We start from the raw sequence: 18,596 nt of genomic DNA on the forward strand, positions 1-18,596 counted from the left end.
CTGGGAACCTCCACGTGCCGTGGGCATGGCCCTAGAAAAGACCAAAAGACAAATAAATAAGAATCCCCATTCCCAAGAGCAAGATAAATTTTAAGAAATATGGAAATAATTCTTTTTTAAAAAGTCCAGTCTGGTTGCAAAAATAACAAAATTTTACTGAACAAAAAATAAATACCTAAAACCAGGGAGATAATATTATAGAAACATCAATTCACCTACAATTATTTTATGAATTCAATGCAATGCTAGTCAAAATACCACATATTTCTTTAAAAGATGATACTCAGTAAACTGATCCAAAATTTCATGTAGGAGAATAAAGAACCAAGAAGATAGTGTTAGGATGAGAATAAGGAGGAAGGACCTGACTTGTCAGTTGTCATAATGATTCAAAGAGTGAAGTGGTCCTGGCATGGGGGCAAGCAAATAGGTCTGTATAGCACACTAGAGTGCTTAGAAACAGATCAAAGATTTATCAGAAATTCGTATATGACATGGTTGGTTTAGTACTAGGCAGGAAAAGGATAGACTGTATATTTAGTACAGAGTGCTAAGTCAGCTGGATTCCTCTATGTGAAAATAGAGGAAAATAATTTTAAAGGATGAATTGTGAAGACCAAAGTTCAGAAAACTTAGATGGAGATTATGTTTATGGTACCAGGCTTCCTCCACACTCTTTATTGTCATGCAAACTAAATGAAATATCCAGGAGACTTTGAATGGGATGGTGGAGTTACCCATTCAAAGTCTAATGGTGGAATGAGCTTGTGTCCTCAGGAAAACTATCATCCACCAAGGATACCTGCTGTTACAGAAGAAAGAAACAAAATTTACCCTATTTAACCCCTTGTGCACTCTTTCTTTCTTTCTTTCTTTCTTTCTTTCTTTCTTTCTTTCTTTCTTTCTTTCTTTCTTTCTTTCTTTCTTTGTTTCTTTCTAAGGGCTGCACCCATGACACATGGAGGTTCCCAGGCTAAGGGTCGATTCCAAGCTGTAGCTGCTGGCCTATGCCATAGCCATAGCCACAGCCACGTCAGATCCAAGCCACATGCGACCTACACCATAGCTCATGGCAGCATTGGATCCTTAACCCACTGAGCAAGGCCAAGGACCGATCCTGCAACCTCATGGTTCCTATTCGGATTTGTTTCTGCTGAGCGATGGTGGGAACTCCTAAACCCTTGTGCACTTTGTCATTATTTGTTACTGTAGTCTGGACTATCCCAAGCAATTCACTAATTTTTCTAAAAAGACCTCTACTCAATAATTGATTCAGTGTGTGATAGTCACTCACCAACTCCGAGTGTTTTTTATAGTACACATGGGAATTGTATGCTAGGCACAGGGAAAGCAGATAAAATTATATTTCCCTCAAATATGACACACTTTTTCATCTCTGCACCTAGATGAGTTTGATTTTCTCTCTTGAATGACTTTCCCTATGTCCACGTGAAATCATAATCTCTCAGAGTTGAGAGGGTTCAGTAAAACCAGAGGGTTCAGAGACTATGGTTAGCTCATATGGTAATGAAATATTTTAGAGGAGGGGCTTCTGGCAACACGGCAGCCTTAGCTAATGCCACCAGGTCCCATTCCAATTAAAACACATAGAAATTATGAATAAATGTGATAAGTGATTAAAAATGCATACCTAAACCTAAAAGAAAGAAATGGGACTATGCAGGTATGAAAAACAAAAAGCACACTCAGAACAAGAGCTGTAAACCAGAGCTGGTGCTGCGACGGACCCTTGGGGTTTCAAGTAGGAATTAGGTCCAAAGGCTGGGATCTGGGGTGTTAATGACCCCTGGATAAAATGTGGGCACAAATCTGCATGAAGCAGGAAATTTGATTTGAATCCCACTGTAAAACAGTTAAAGCATGATCCTATTTATGAAAATAGCACCAAAAACTGGCCATGTAAGATTTGGAAAGAACAAAATGGATAGAATTCATTGAAAATGTGATTGCTTTCAAAGAAAATCAAAGAGACTTTCTAGATAATTCAGACGTTTGAGCATATACGTGTGGTATAAATTGATATTTAAAAAATCCATAATGTTCCTATATCAAGCAAAAATAAATTGCTTTTTAAAAAATACTCTCTAGGCATTCCCGTTGTGGCGCAGTGCTTAACGAATCCAACTAGGAACCATGAGGTTGCGGGTGCCATCCCTGGCATTGCTCAGTGGGTTAGGGATCCGGCGTTGCCGTGAGCTGTGGTGTAGGTTGCAGACATGGCTCGATCCTGCATTGCTGTGGCTCTGGCACAGGCTGGCAGCTACAGCTCCGATTAGACCCCTAGCCTGGGAACCTCCATGTGCCTCGGGAGTGGCCCAAGAAATGGCAAAAAGAAAAGAAAAAAAAATTACTCTCTATTCCCAGTGCCAGCAGACATTAGAAATCTAGAAGTACCCCTAACAAACCAGGTCCAAGACTGACTTTAAATATTGTAAAATCATCATTTCACAATACATGTAACTCAAATCGTTATGCTGTATACCTTAAACTTATGCAGTGCTGTAGGTCAACTCTATATCAATAAAACTAGAAAAAATGACTAAATTTTACTGAGTGGCAGAAAGAATACCTAGAAAATGTGGAGGTGAGCAATATTAATGGAGAACTCACTATTATAAAAATGTCAATTCTCCACCAGTCTATTAATCTAGGAAATCATTGTGATCCTAAATAAAACACCAGAAGTTTTTCCCAAGCATGGAACTTAGTAAGCTTAGTTAAATTCGTATGGGAGCATAAAGAGACAAGAAGAGCTAAGACAATTTGAGGAAATAGAAACATTGGAGAAAGAATCCAAGGTAGGAAGGGCCAGAGGAGGTCATTTGTATACTTAATAGTGCTGTTAAGGGGGAATGACTTCCTCTGGCCCTTCCTACCTTGGATTAGTACTGACACAGGAACTGACAAATACATCTATGTAACATTCTGGAGAGCCTATAAACAAAATTCTATTACAAACAGAAATTTGAAATATCAATGTAAATGCATTTCTATTTGTTAGAAATTGGTACATGACGTGGGTAGGCTTCGAAATAGCTAGGGCACGGTTGGACTGGCTGTTTGGGACTCTTAGACACCAAAACATAAGAATAATACAGAAACATTTCTAATAAATGTAAAAAGCAAAACTTCAGAAGCTTTAGAAGAAAAGTGTTTATAGTATCAGGATAGAATATGATTTTTTTAACCAGGCACAGAATTTACAACACAGAAGCAAAAATGTAAAATTTGGCAACTTGAAAGCATGTGTGTGAAACAGAGGGTAAAGAAAGGGGAGAGACAAATCATGGATTGGAAGAAGTATGTGCTGCTCACATAATCACATAACAAAGGCTTAGTATTCAGAGTACAGAAGCTTCCTACACACTAATAAGGAAAGACGAAAAATCCAGGAGGAAATAATAGGAAGCAGGCTTGAATAGCCAAGTCACAGAAGAAGGAACCAGTATGAACAGTAACCAACAGAAGAGATGTTCAACCAAATTAAAACAAAATTCAGTTAAAAATCCTGTATACATGTATGTGTAACTGGGTCACCATGCTGTACAGTAGGGAAAAATAATGTATTGGGGAAATAAAAAAACCCTTTACCTCTGGAGCAGATATAAAGTCGGACAGTTGCAAATGTTAGGGAAGAAATGGAAATTTTTCTGTTACCATTAGGAGAACAGTTATCCCACATCTGGGTAAGCTGACAGTTCTTACATTCTACTTCGTGTTTGGCCCTAGAGGCCTCTAACACATGCATTCCAGAAGGATATATATTGTCATACAGAAAACTTAGAAACGAATAATCACTGTGGAGTTGTCTTACGATTGAATTCTGTACAATGATTAAAATGATTGTGAACATGGAATAATTTTTAAAAATCACAATGCGATGGAAAAATAGTTGCTATAAAACGTAAGGTGCATCACACAGTACAAGCAAATTTTAGCATATAAAATAATGCATGTCTATGCGGTAAAAGTTTATGTCCCGAATGCAAGTATATTACGCATTCTAGCATGGCTGTTGTCTCTGGGAGGATAGTGGGAAAAAGAAGATTTTGGATAGGCACCAGAAGAGTTTCAAGTGTATTATTTCTTAAGAAATGTGGAGCATATATTATCCTGTTAAATCTAGAGGAAGACTTCTTGGTACATTATTTTCTTTGTCTCTCTGACTTTTAACAACGTTAAAATAAAGAATTAAATTTAACATAAAGATTTCAAGGTCTGGAGATAACTGTGTACAGAATGTGGCAATGGGCCTGGGTGGGTCACGTCCATTGTCACTAAAGGGAGGAGATAGAGTCTTGTGTGTAAATGGGTTGAGGAAAGAAACCGGCATTTACACTAGGAAGAGTGGTCCTTGGGCAATATATGATGCTGGGAGAGAAGAAAAATGCAATGGAGAAGAGATTCAGGCTAGAGGAAGAAAAACTTAGTGGATGTAAATAGGCTTTGTTTAAGCTACTTTAATTCACACTGTTTTTGCTCATATTATTTAAGTGTCCATGCCCCTCCCAGCTTACTCATTTTGTGTATAACTGCTCTTTGATCCAAGGGTCATCTCCAGCCTCTAAGCTCTGTCTTGCATTTCACGTTGTCAGCCCAGTTTGGGTACTCTCCTCTCGCACCTGCAGGCATCCAAGGCATTGCAGGCTTCCAGCAAAACCTCAACCCTGAGAAAATCCGTCCATGTTTTAATTTCCCTCTTCCTGCACAGCCAGGGCACAGTGGAGGAATCATACAAATGTAGGCTAGAAGTTATGATGATCAATTCCTTTTGGTTCCTCAACACATTTTGACAAGCCTCACTCTCCCCCTTATCCATGGCAGTTCATCAAAATCTTTGCCATTCCCCTCAAATCCACCGTACCTCCCACACCAATACTCTCTGAGAAACCTAGGCGTCACATCCCTGTTCACTGAGAAACAAACCCACGAGAGAGAGAGAGAGAATCCTCCCTCAACATCTGCCCCAGGACATCGTTTCAATACACCTACTTCCATCCTGTTCTTTTCCTCCAAAACCTGAGAAGAGCAGTGTAGATGCATCTGTATATTCACGCCCTTATTTTCTTCCGTTTCCTCTGCGATAAAACTCCACCCCTCTTTCAGCTGTGGTATTTTCTGTCCCCACTTTCTACCTCAGCACCAGCGTTTCCATCATTAGCTAGTAAATATCGTAGATCTTTTGGTCATTCAATGAATGTTCCCCAATCTTTCAGCTCCTTCTGGTAATCGACACCTGTTAAATCTTATGAAATGATAAGAGAAGAATGCAAAAACATGTAGCACCAGAAAATGATGTGAGGTTGGTGTAATACTTGCAGAAGTGAAGAAAGAGAACCAGAGAGGAGAGGTTTCTGAGCAGAGGGCCTCAAGGATAGGAAGTGTGAGATATAGGGCATCATGATGAGGAGAGATGATTTCTCTAGAAACCCCGAAGAGAGAGGTGGGAAAAACCTATCCTTCCGAGAAGCGGAGCAGGAGGTGCATCAACGTACATGCTAGAGACAGGATGAGAGCCTCGCGTTTACGGGAGAGAAGCCAGGGGTCCCAGGCTGTGCCGGCCACTAACACAGCCTTCCTGGGAAGTGCTGGTGCTCTTTGATATCCGTTGCAGGAGTTGAGACAGTTTTTCAGGGACACAAGTACAGAAAGCCACCCTATGGCATGAAGGGAGCAGACAAGGCCACAAAATGTCCTCTGAGTGTTTCCAGATTCCCTCCCTGATAGTTAAAGCCATCCGTGCTTAGACAATAAAATAACATCATTTTGTACAGGGGCCTGTTAGCATGCACCACTGACTGTGGACGTGTAAGTTGGTTTGGTAGCTCCGCTCTAAGACAGTAGATTTGTGTAAACTTGTGTACACACAGACACACACACAGATACACACAGACACAGAGTTCAGGAATTAGAAAGAGCTCAGACCTGAGAAGACCAAATCAGAAGTACCCCTTTCTGATCCTATTTTCACGGACAAGAACCCGGATAACAACGTATCAGAAAAGAAGGGATTTTTTCTGTCTCTCTCTCGTCTCTTCCCTGCCTTTTGACTTTCTGATCTTAGAACCTTGCTTTCTGGATTCAGGCCAAGCTGGAGTCCTAGTTTTGCCAATCTCTGTGTGCGATCTTGGGTGATTCAGTTCACTATATTCCAGGTGATAACATGAGAATAATTCTACTTACCTCTTGGAAATTTTGTGAGGGTCAGAAAAGAGGATGCCTGTTGTGTTTGTTGCTGGCTATCTGTCTCTTGATGTGTCTGACATAGAGTCTGTTCCCCAACACATGCAGCTCCTACTGGGGAGTCCACGCAGATGAAGTCCAAAAGAGTCCTGGTTCTGTGGCCTTCATGCCTCTTCCATGAATGGGAAACTAAACAGCGTCTGATGTAGCATTTGTGAGCATGCCTTTTGGAGGGCAGGCGTGCTGGGAAAAGTACTAGTCAACGGCCTAGAGAGCAAGTCTTTGGCTCTCTGTCCCTGAGGCAGGGGAGCCAGGACTGGGATGGTTTGCAAAGAAGAGTCCAAGTTTTCCCAGCGGTAGAGCAGAAAAGGCAAAAGAGTCTGTCCCAGACAGGGCTTCAAGTTGAGGACTCTAGCTTCCTGGAAGTAGAGTGTGTTTTAGCAGAGAAAATGAGGTGATTATTTCCCAGGTTATAAAGTCCTGAGGCATGACTCCTGCAGGTCCTTATATTCAGGCCAAAGTCAGAAAACTGGTGAGAGCTATAGCTGTGCCTGAGGGGACAGAGTAGCTCTCAAGAGTGATTGTGCCTAGAGTTCTCCTTGAAGGAAAGCTGGGCGAGATGGTTTCCCAGAGACTAGGCCTCCAGGGTCCATGTGCTGGGCGGAGCTATTCTATCTCATTTGTTAGAATGTGGGCCCTTCTCTGCTTCAGCACAAACTTGGAACCACCCCTTGGGAAGTCTTTCTGGTTTTAAGTGTGGCCAAGAATAATACTTGTGTTTTATCATCGTTCCTCTACCATTTGATAGAGGGGCGTCATGCTGGTCATTATATTTTACCTAGCATGCGGATGGTGGCTCTGCTACATTTTCAGATTCTTAGAGCTAGAAAACACCTAAATGTTATCTAGTCGGCTTCATGTACCTGTCACCTTTATACGAACCCTGATTGATGGTCGTAGGCTCTGCCTTAGCCCCTCTTGTGGCAGAGCGGTCACTAAGTTTCTGCAGAGGGCCATGGTGAGGCCTGTGGTTTCTGGCTGCGTACCCGTTCTGGCTCTGCCTCTTGTTGGTTGCAACTGACTTTGGATCGTTATTAAATGTACGTTGTATAACGAGAGTAACAATGTGGCAACAAGAGCATCCTCATGAGGTTGTTATGAGGATCAAACGCACGAAAACCTGAAAAGTCTTTAAAATGAAGCCCAGCACATAGGTAGCAGTTAGGAAATGTCAACTGCTATTTTACTAATTCTGGCTTTATTCATCTCATTGTACAACTCTCCCAAATCCTTCATCCGAGGCTGCCCATTGTAGATGTTGAAAGGAGCTTTGTTTAATTACATTTCCTTTTAGACAAGTTGCAGGTTATACATCCTGGGTGCTCTGTTGTTCCTCGCCCCGTGTTTAGATCGTGTTTCAAAGTCCAGATCATGGGTTCTTGTGTATGGATAAAATGACTTCCCATGGTGTACTTTCTTCTTAGTAACCACATTTTGCTCTTGATGTCATTCTTGGAATTTATTGTTATTCCAAATTTTATGTACTGGTACCATTGGGGTCAAGGAATTGTGGAGTAATGTATGAGAAATAGGAAGAGAATATTTTAACCCTCAAATGTTTGCAACTCTTATCTAAGGCCGGTGATTACAGCTTCTTTAGCTTATCAAGGGATATATGACCATTCCTTTCCTCCCAAAAAGAAAAAAGAATCTCTGAATGGAAAGAGAGGTTAAATTGAACTGCCTACTGGAAAATTCTAATCACGGCTAAATCCCTTCTCCTTTAAAGACATTTCATTTTATTTTATTTTTTAAATTCTTTTTTTTGAAGTGTAGTTGACACAGTGTTATTTTCTGCTGTATAGCACAGTGGTTCAGTTATACATACATACATAAATACATACATATAAATCTAAGAATATTACATGTATACATATTTTTTCCTCCCATTGTTGTGTTGCAATGTATGTATCTAGACGTAGTTCTCAATCTCATAGCTGCACAGCCAGATCTCACTGTAAATCCACTCCAAGAGCAATACTTTGCATCCATTAACTCCAAGCTCCTGATCCCTCTCACTCCCTCCCTCTCCCCCCGGGCAGCCACACGTCCATTCTCCAAGTCTATGATTTTCTTTTCTGTGGAACTGTTCATTTGTGCTGTGTATTAGATTCCAATTATAAGTGATAGCATCTGGTATTTGTCTTTCTCTTTCTGACTGTTTTCACTCAGTATGAGAGTCTCTAGTTCCATCCATGTTTCTGCAAATGGCATTATTTTGTTGTTTTTATGGCTGAGTGGTATTCCATTGTGTATATATACACCACATCTTCCTAATCCAATCGTCTGTCGATGGACATTTGGTTGTTTCCATGTCTTGGCTATTGTGAATAGTGCTGCAATGAGCATGCGGGTATATGCATCTTTTTGAAGGAGAGTTTTGTCCGGATATATGCTCAAGAGTGGGATTGCTGGGTCATAGGGTAGTTCTATGAATAGATTTCTAAGGTACCACCATAGCGTTCTCCATTAAAGACATTTTAAAAAGAAGAAATGATAGGTACAGTATATTTTCAGAGTAAGAAAAAGAAAGCAACACCTCAAGTGTTTGGCAGAAAAATGTGTTTGTGCAAATGACCTAAGAAAGTGAACAGCATTTCTTTTTGGTCTTTTTCGGGCTGCCCCCTCAGCACATGGAAGTTTTCAGGCGAGGGGTTGAATCAGAGCTTCAGCTGCTGGCCTCCACCACAGCCAGAGCAATGCCAGATCCAAGCTGCATCTGTGACCTACACTGGAGCTCCCAGCAACGCCAGATCCTTAACCCACCGAGAGGGGCCCAGGATCGAACCCATGTCCTCATGGATACTAGTCGGGTTTGTTACTCCTGAGCCACAATGGGAACTCCCCCAATTTTTTTTAATAAATTATCTTTCACATTCTTAAGATACTACAAAAAATACAGTGTGAGTCAGACAAAAATTTAGATGAAAATGAAACTGCCCTGGACACAGAGACATAAATGAATAAAGACACCCCCCACACACAAAATAAAGAGATTTTAATTGACATTTTTTTAGACAGTTAACATTAGAAAAATATATTTGTAGGAAAAGTAAAAGGATAAGCATTTCTCATAAACGAGAACTCCTATAAGACTATCAGCAGATTGATCAGCAGAGACCTTGCAGGCTAGGAGAGAGGGGAATGACACATTCAAAGCCTGAATGTAAAAAACCTGCCAACCAAAAATAATTTACTCAGCAAATTTGTTCTTCAGAAGTGAATGTGAGATAAAGACTTTCCCTAACAAACATTGAGTTGAGAGATTCTATCACCACTAACCTGCTTTCCAAGAAATGCTGAAAGGAATTCTTCCAGCAGAAATGAACAGTCACTAAGTAGCAACATGAAAATATATAACACACTGGAAAGCATAGAGTCAGATTCAGAAACTTCTAATTCTGTAATGTAGTGGTGTGGTAACCACTTAATGCTAGTTAAAGGACAGAGGTATTGAACATAGGAGTTGCCAGGAGTTCCCATCGTGGCACAGTGGTTAACGAATCCTACTAGGAACATGAGGTTGAGGGTTCAGTCCCTGGCCTTGCTCAGTGGGTTAAGGATCTGGCGTTGCAGTGAGCTGTGGTGTAGGTGGCAGACGCGGCTTGGATCCCGTGTTGCTGTGGCTCTGGCGTAGGCCGGCAGCTACAGCTCTGATTAGACCCCTAGCCTGGGAACCTCCATATGTCATGGGAGTGGCCCTAGAGAAGGAAAATAGACAACAATAAAAATAATAAAAATAATAAATAAAAATAAAGCAGGAGTTCCCGTCGTGGGTCAGTGGAAACAAATCTGGCTAGTATCCATGAGGACACCCGTCTGATCCTTGGCCTTGCTCAGTGGGTTAAGGATCTGGTATTGCCATGAGCTATGATGTAGGCCAGTGGCTACAGCTCAGACTCATCCCTACCCGGGAACCTCCATATACTGTGGGTCATGTGGCCCTAAAAAGACAAAAACAAACCCAAAAAACAAAAGAAGTATTAAAAATAGCTATAGGCAAAATAATTTGTTAATAGGTACACAATTTAAAAAGAGAGAAATTCTGACATTAAATACATAAAGGGACGGAGTAAAAGAACAAGGTTTTTGTATGTGGTTTAAGTTACATGGTTATCAGTGTAAAATAGACATTTATATATATTTTATATCTGTATGATGTTTTAGCTAGGCCTTGATAACCACATGGTAATAATCTATAGTTAATTCACAAAATATAAAGAGGAGGGGATAACAGTATACCACTATGGAAAATCATTAATGGAGAAAGGAAGGAAGCAAGAGCGGAAGAAAGGAGCAAGGGGACTACAAAATAGCCAGAAAGCAATCCATGATAAATCTTTACCTGTCAAAATTGCTCTAAATATAAATGGATTGCATTCTCCAGTCAAAAAGCCTAGAGATGCTGAGTGGATAAAAACACCTGATTCAACTGTATGCTGAGACCCACTTCAACTTTCAGAGTACACATAGGTTCCACATGAAGGGATGCCCAAGCTCTTCCTTGCAAATGGAAACCAAAAGAGAACAGAGATAGCTACATTTATACTGAAAAAATAGACTTTAAGACAAAAATGGTAACAGGAGGAGAAAGGTCATTGCATGCTGCTGAGGAAGTCAGTCATCCAGAAGATACAGCAGTCATAAATATACATGCACCCAACACTGGAGCTTCTAAATATATTAAGCAAATACTAAGAGGTCTGAAGAGAAAACCAGACCACACTTGACGTGGCCATCTGGGTCCGTGAAATGAGTGGACATGGGATACTGCGGCAATGCAGAAATGAGTTGACTCTCGACATATTCTTCTTGCCCCCACCCACCCCTGAAGCACAAAATGTGAAGAAGATCTGTTCTGTCTGCCAGCAAAAGAGACAGAGATGGCAGATGGCTATGTGGTAGAGTCCCTGAAGGGAAGGTCCTGATCTTAGCTGGCAAGTGAGCCTGATGCCATTAGCTGAGAGGGGGTACCATTGAGTCTTAACAGGAATGGACACCGACTCTGGTCTGGGACTTGCTTTCCCAGTTATCGAGGCAAATATTCATCGTGTCATAAAAGGACTGGTCCAGAGCTGTAGTACCACGTTGGACAGCCAGCTGTTACTTCCTCATACGGATGAACACATTTCCCAGCCCATGCTGCTCAGCAATGGGCAGAGGGGTGTCCTTCTTGGAGTGCTGTGTTCATGGAGAATTGGAATGAGCCGTTGAAGCAATGGTTGTCCAAAATGAGGGGAGATAAAGGGATGAAGGGCTGGCTTATACACCCTCATGAGTGTGTGTTTGCCTTCAGTGTGAAAAGGAATGGGGCTAGAGGAGTGTGGGTACTGGATAGGTTTCTGTTTTCCTGGTGGATCTGGGGAACAGGAGGTGAGCTAGTATGCCTAGGCAGCTTTTGACAAAGGAGGTGTACTCTGGTACAATGATGATGCTCTTTTCTCTCTTTCCCACCTTACCTTGATTCCCCACTCCCCCCACCCCAACGTGATAAGTGGTCCCAGGACCAGGGCTGCAAGTACCAGGCCCCGAGGCAGGGATAATTCCTGTGCCAGCAACTACATGCTAAAATCTGAATTTAGGATTCCTAAGAGTCTGATAGAGTGGATTGTACTGTGATCTGGCAACACAGATTGTCTAAGAGATCAGACTAGCTCACTCCTTCTATACCTATGTAACCTTACCCTGTCTGAATAGAAGTGGACTGAGGGGGAGGGACTTGCTAGACTAATATTGCTTTCTACAACCTGACCCAACACAGTGGCGTAACCTAATGTCCCTTTCAAAGGTGGGTACGTTAGGGTATAATAGGGAGAAGGTGAAATATTAGCAGATAAGAAGGCATGAACACATTGATTATGTAGTGAGGGAATCCAACATGACATTAACACCTGGAAAGATGTGTAACCCCGTCCAAGGTCACACTCCTTGCCGCACAATGGTCAACTGTAAGTTGCGAGAAAAGATGTTGGGGGAAGGAGAATCAACTTTATTCAGGAAGGCAGTGAAAGGAGAAGAGGGAGGACCAATTCCCGAAGAACCATTTTAACTTGGGGTAGAGTTCAAGCTTCTTCTGTGCTAGGGGAGGGGGACCCTCAAAGGGGTTAAGGTCAGAAGATGACTGACAACCACAGACACCTGGGCACCACCAAGTGTCTGAGGAGGGTTGTGGAACCTCTTTGTTCTTGGTCAGTTGACATAAGTCTGGTCACGATGTTCCTATAAATCTTGACAGTTGCTATTTTTGTTGCTACCTTCTATCTCCCTGTAGGAGACAGGTTTTGGATAAGGGGCTGTTTGTATAAAGTTAAGCAGTAATCAGAATTCTTCTCGTGGTTAACATGTCTGTGTGCATGGCTCAGCAGAAGCATGTGACTCAGAGCTGAAAGGAGCAGAAGAGGTAGATACAAAAGCGAGTCAGAGGAGCCAAGCTTCTTCTACACACAAGAGGCACTTGGGGGACCTGTGGGGTCTGTCTTTGGGAGGACCCCATAGGGTCCTGATTGGTCACAAGGTACAGAGCAAAAGATGATGTTGCCTCATAGCACCATCGTACCAGATGCTTCAAAGGGCGAAGCCACGTGTTGCTGATACCATGGCTGCTTTTGGACATGCCAAGAGCTAGTGGAAGCCAGCAGACCTGAGTGGGCATGTCCTGAGAGATGAAAGGGGGCTTCTGGTAAGGGGGAGGACATTGGGGATGGACTTCTAAATGACTGCAGTCTCCAATGTGGCCTCACATTGCTCACGAGGAGATTCTCTGGCTGAAGAGTTTCCCCAGGGCAGCCTTCATGTCCTGGTTTCTCAGACTGTAGATGAAAGGATTTACCATCGGCGTCACGGCAGTGTACATCACAGTCAAAACTGCATCCTTGAGGCTGTGACTAGTCAGAGGGCGGAAGTACATGCCCATGACTGTCCCATAATACAGAGAAACAACTGTGAGGTGGGACCCACAGGTGGAGAAGGCTTTGCGCACACCCTTGGTGGATGGAACTCGTAGGACCGTGGAAAAGACCTGAACATAGGAGATGACGATGCATAGTAATGGCAAGGAGAAAACACCAGCCCCTAGGTACATCTTCTTCACGTTGAAGTGGATGTCAGAACAGGACAGCTTGAGCAAAGAGGCAATGTCACAGTAGAAGTTGGCCACTTCCTTGTTTGCACAGAAGGACAGACGAGCCATGAGCAGAGTGTGGGGGACAGCATTGGCATTTCCCATCACCCAAGACCCAACAACTAAGAGGACACAAGCCCGTGGGCTCATGACTGTTGTGTAATGAAGTGGGCGGGTGATGGCCACGGCACGATCATATGCCATAGCAGCCAGGATGTAGCTATCTGTGTTACCTAAGGCTATCATGAAACACATTTGTGCCATGCATCCTCCAAAGGAGATGCATTTGCTGCCTACAAGATGATTGGCCAGTGCCTTAGGGATGGTTACAGAGCAGAAAAAGATGTCAACAAACGAGAGATTGGCGAGAAGAAAATACATGGGGTTGTGAAGGCGAATCTCAGAGCAGATGGCCAAGATGATGAGCAGGTTTCCAATTAATGTGATGGGGTAAATGAATAGGAAAAGGAAGAAGAAGAAGTTTTCCTGTTCCTTCTGACTGCTAGCTCCCAGAAGGATGAAGTCCAGGTTGGAGGACTGGTTGTCTTCTCTCATGGATCCTTTAGTAGAAAAGGGAGAGGAATCCAGAAGTAGTTGTGAACTGCTGTGTGTAATGAGCTTCTTAAGCCACCACCTTGGACTCCTGTGGTTGCTATGTCTATACCTGGGCTTCCTAAAGCCAAAGATAGGCAGAACACTGGGGGGAGAACATCCCTGTTGGTCAGTGGAACAAATTGACAATTAGTGCTGGACACCCACGTCTAAAACGTGAGTAATGGGTGTATCAGAAATGCCCATCCCCTCCAAACCCAGCCCCATCACCCAAACACCTAGGGAGCAATCATCTAACAATTATGTTCAATTGGATGTGCTAGAAACTTTGTTAGACTTTGAGGCAAAATCATAAATTGGGGAAAATACAGTTTGTTCATCCATTTGTTCCTCCATGGCATAGTCTTTGTTCTCAAAGACCTTACAACTTCATGGAGAAGCCATAGTCACATGCTAATCTTACTGCCCGTGAAAAGGAAAGGATAGTGTTTTGGAGTCTTTAAGAAAACACTCTAGTGCAAAGGATGGCTAGTACCAGGAGCCCCCCGGACAGTAGAAATTGTTCCACTGGCCAAACTCAGAATGAGCCCAGAGCCCAGTAGGTAACAAGTGTCTAGACTGGCACCAGAAGATTGTAAGTCACAAAGACAATTGGGATTAGGTTGTAGCCAAACAAGATCAGTGTTTACTTTAGGTGTCCCTTTTTAAAAGAAGATATCACCACCTCTTTGGATAGATTTCATCTCTATTTCAAACACTTAAATATATATATATTTTGTGTAATAAATAATGTGTAATATAAATATATATATATATAAAATCATAATATTTTTTGCTTTGACCTTACCTTACCTTCTTTAATTAGTTCCTTTGAGGACTCCTCCAGTTCCATCGTGGTTTCAATTGCTGCTTAGTAGACGGTCTGGTCCGTATCTGTAGATTTGATCTCCCCTCCCCATATTTCCTCATTCAGTCATTCTGCCAACATGTCTGACCAAGCGCCATATTTTGAACATACAACCTAAGCAGACTGCAAGCTTTTTTGGAGAAGCATATCTTGTTTATATATATATATATATATATATATATATATATATAATTTAAATTTTTTTAAATTATAGCTGGTTTACAGTGTTCTGTCAAATTTCTACTGTACAGCAGGGTGACCCAGTTACACATACATGTATACATTCTTTTTTTCCCCTTATCATGCTCCATCATGAGTGACTAGATGTAGTTCCTATTGCTACACAGTTGGAACTAGAGACTCTCATACTTAGTGAAGTCAGTCAGAAAGAGAAAGACAAATACCATATGATATCACCTATATCTGGAATCTAATTTATGGCACAAAGGAACCTTTCCACAGAAAAGAATATCTTGTTTATTTATATCTCCTGTGCAGAGATTGGAGTAGTTTTCATTTTATGGACCCATGTATTTACACTCAGTAGTTTGAATATATCCATGTTTACTTCATTTCCCCCCACATGTCAGGGGTTATCAGGCACTGTCACACAGGCTGTCCCTCACCTCTAGATCTGATCTTGTTGATTCCTCATTTGGAATAATTCGAACATAGGCTTCCTACTTAATGTCTCTGGGCTTTAGCTTTGACCACCATCATTTTCTACCTAACTATTGTAATGCTGTCTTAACTACATTACTTATGGAGCCCTCCTGTTTCCTCCTTGAATCTGAAGTGTGCTAATTGTAGCTGAGACTCCTAGCATCTCACCCAAATACACTCTGTTCTCTTCTTCCTGGATCCTCAGCTTGACTACATTTCCCAGCCTCCCTTGTGCTGAGGTGTGGGCACGTGACTGAAGCCTAGCCAATCCAGTCATGTGTTCCAGTTCGGACTTCCTCTAAATTCCCTTTCCCCTTGCACCAGCTGGATGCAAGTGGCCAGTAGGCTGAATAGGAAGGTGGAGTCGCAGGGTGGAATGAGCCTGTGTCCCTAGCTCTCTACATCCAGGAAGGCCACCCACCACCAAAGATACCCACTAGGACGGTTACATAAGAGAGAAATACTATTTATTCTGTTTAAAGGATTAGATACTATGCACATACTTGTTACTATAGTCCAGGACATCCTAAATAATTCACTGTTTTTTCTAGAGAGACCTCTACTCAATAATTACTTCTATTTATAATTAATTTAACTACCAATTCTCAGGGTCTCCAGTAGTACACATTGGAATTATGTGCTGGGCACAGAGGAAGCAGGTAAGAATACTGTTCCCCTAAATATGATGTATTCCTTTCCATCTCTGCACCTAAATGAATGAATTTTTCTCTCTTGAAATTCCCTTTTTCATTTATACACAGAATCATAATATCTCAGAGTTGAGAAGGTTCAGTAAACAGAAGGGCTTAGAAATTGTGGTTGGCTGACAGAGTAGAGAGTACAATAGAGACCGAGGCTTAGCCACATGGCAGACTTAGCTGATATTGACATGTCCCATTGCTATTAAGACCACAGAATTTCTACAAAAATTATTAAAGAAAAGGCACATAGCCAACCTAAAGGAAAGAAATGGAATCACGTACACTTGAGAAAGAAAGAAAGGAAAAACCCCCTCAGAGCCAGAGTTGTAAGCCAGAGGTGATGCTGTGGTGGACCCTGGGAGATGTGGCTACATAGTCAAAGGAAGCAGAGAATTTGTTTTGAGCCTTCTGCATAGCACCTGAGCACTGGAAGCAATCTTTGCCATATAAGAATTGGAAATGAAAGAACAAAATGGATAGAATTCACGTTTGTCTATAAAGGAAATCCAGGAGGCTCTTGAGATGAACTAAGAGGGTTCAGCAAGTTTGTCTGGTATAAATCAATATTAAAACAATAATGTGGGAGTTCCCTTCATGGCTGAGGGGTTAAGGAACCCGACCAGGATCCATGAGGATGCGGGTCTGATCCCTGGCTTTGCTCGGTGGGTCAAGGATCCAGTGTTGCCGTGAGCTGTGGTGTAGGTCGCAGACACAGCTCAGATCCTGCATGGCTGTGGCTGTGGCACAGGCTGGTAGCTGCAGCTGCCACTTGACTTCTAGCCAGGGAACTTCCATATGCCGTGGGTGTGGTCCTAGAAAGCACAAGACAACAACACACCCAACAACAACAACAAAACACCTCAGTGATATTGGTACACTAAATTGCACACTATCACTTTAAAAGACTTCCTATTCTTGATAAGAACAGGAATTTAAGGACGCTAGAAACAATTCTAATAACCAGGGTCCAAGACATTAAAAATTGCAAAACTGAATGACAATAAGAATAGCTAAGCAATGTGGAGACAAGGTCGTGAAAAGGTGAATTCTCCTCCAGGTAAGGTATGAACTCACCACAAGCCCAGTCAAAATACCACAGGTTTCTTTTAAGCATGGAATGTAGTCAACTGAGTCAACAACTCATGTGGAAGCACCAAGAGCCAAGGAGACGTAAGACAATTTTTAGGAAAGTAAAGAGGGAAGAAGAGCACTATCAAGTATGAAAGTGGTTTCTTCAGGTACTTAATGTGGCAGATCAGTACTGACATAGTGATGGACAAATACAGCTATGTGACCCTCCAGAGAGCCTACAAACACATGAATTTATTTATTAGCAATTGTTGCCTGACACTGGTTGGTGTAGAAGTAAGCTGGGTACAGTTGGACTGACTGTTTAGTAAGGAGTACTAGGATAATTGGATATGTTTAAAAATATGAAAAACAATTCTTAATGGATTAATTGTGGAAATCAAACTGTCAACAACTTGAGAAGGAAATACATTTATGATAGGTGCGAATTTATTCATTTAGTGGTTTTGTTTTTTGTTTTGTTTTTTTGTTTTGCTTTTTCCAGGCTGAACCTGTGGCATATGGAGGTTCCCAGGCTAGGGGTCTAATCAGAGCTACAGCTGCCAGCCTACACCACAGCCACAGCAATGTGGGATCCGAGCTGCATCTGTGATCTACACCACAGTTCATGGCAATGCCAGATCCTTAACCCACTGAGCAAGGCCAGGGATCAAACCTGCATCCTCAAGGAGACAATGTTGGGTCTTTAACCAGCTGAGCCATGGCAAGAACTCCAGGAAGTTATTTCCTTACCCAGGCACAAAATACACAAAACCGGAGTTCCCGTCATGGCACAGTGGTTAGACGAATCTGACTGGGAACCATGAGGTTGTGGGTTCGGTCCCTGCCCTTGCTCAGTGGGTTAACGATCCGGCATTGCCCTGAGCTGTGGTGTAGGTTGCAGACGCGCTCGGATCCTGCATTGCTGTGGCTCTGGCGTATGCCGGCGGCTACAGCTCTGATTCGACCCCTAGCCTGGGAACCTCCATATGCCGCGGGAGCGGCCCAAGAAATAGCAAAAAAAAAAAAAAAAAAAAAAAAAAACAATAGATAACACCACAGAAACTACTGTAAATTTTGATTCTTTGGAATTTAAAACGTTTGTGCTAAATAGACAATGTAAAGGAAGGAGGAAGACAATCACAGACTTAAAGAAGTATGTGCTATGCACATGGTAGTAGGGGATTGGTATTCGGAAAACAGAAGATTACTGCCCACTGAAAGGAAGACCAAAACCCATGGGAAATAATTGACAACAGACTTAAACGGGCAAGTCATAGAAAACACTGGTATGAATGAATAAGCCAAAGAGGAGATATTC

The 18,596-nt window shown here is 42.1% G+C and overlaps 1 protein-coding gene across 1 annotated transcript; it reads right to left on the reverse strand.

Annotated features, from left to right (window-relative positions):
- Positions 1-13,009: 13,009 nt before the first annotated feature.
- Positions 13,010-13,939, reverse strand: LOC146398337 (olfactory receptor 1A1-like). Its single transcript, XM_084983026.1, has one exon. It carries the CDS (start codon positions 13,937-13,939, stop codon positions 13,010-13,012), a length of 930 nt encoding a protein of 309 aa, XP_084839152.1.
- Between the last annotated feature and the right edge of the window lie 4,657 nt (positions 13,940-18,596).

This window comes from Sus scrofa, chromosome 12 (assembly GCF_054392235.1).
Source record: "Sus scrofa isolate SSC_HxYL_T2T_F1_AM1 chromosome 12, Sscrofa_HxYL_maternal_Yorkshire_Landrace_v2.0, whole genome shotgun sequence".
Classification (NCBI taxonomy): Eukaryota; Metazoa; Chordata; class Mammalia; order Artiodactyla; family Suidae; genus Sus; species Sus scrofa.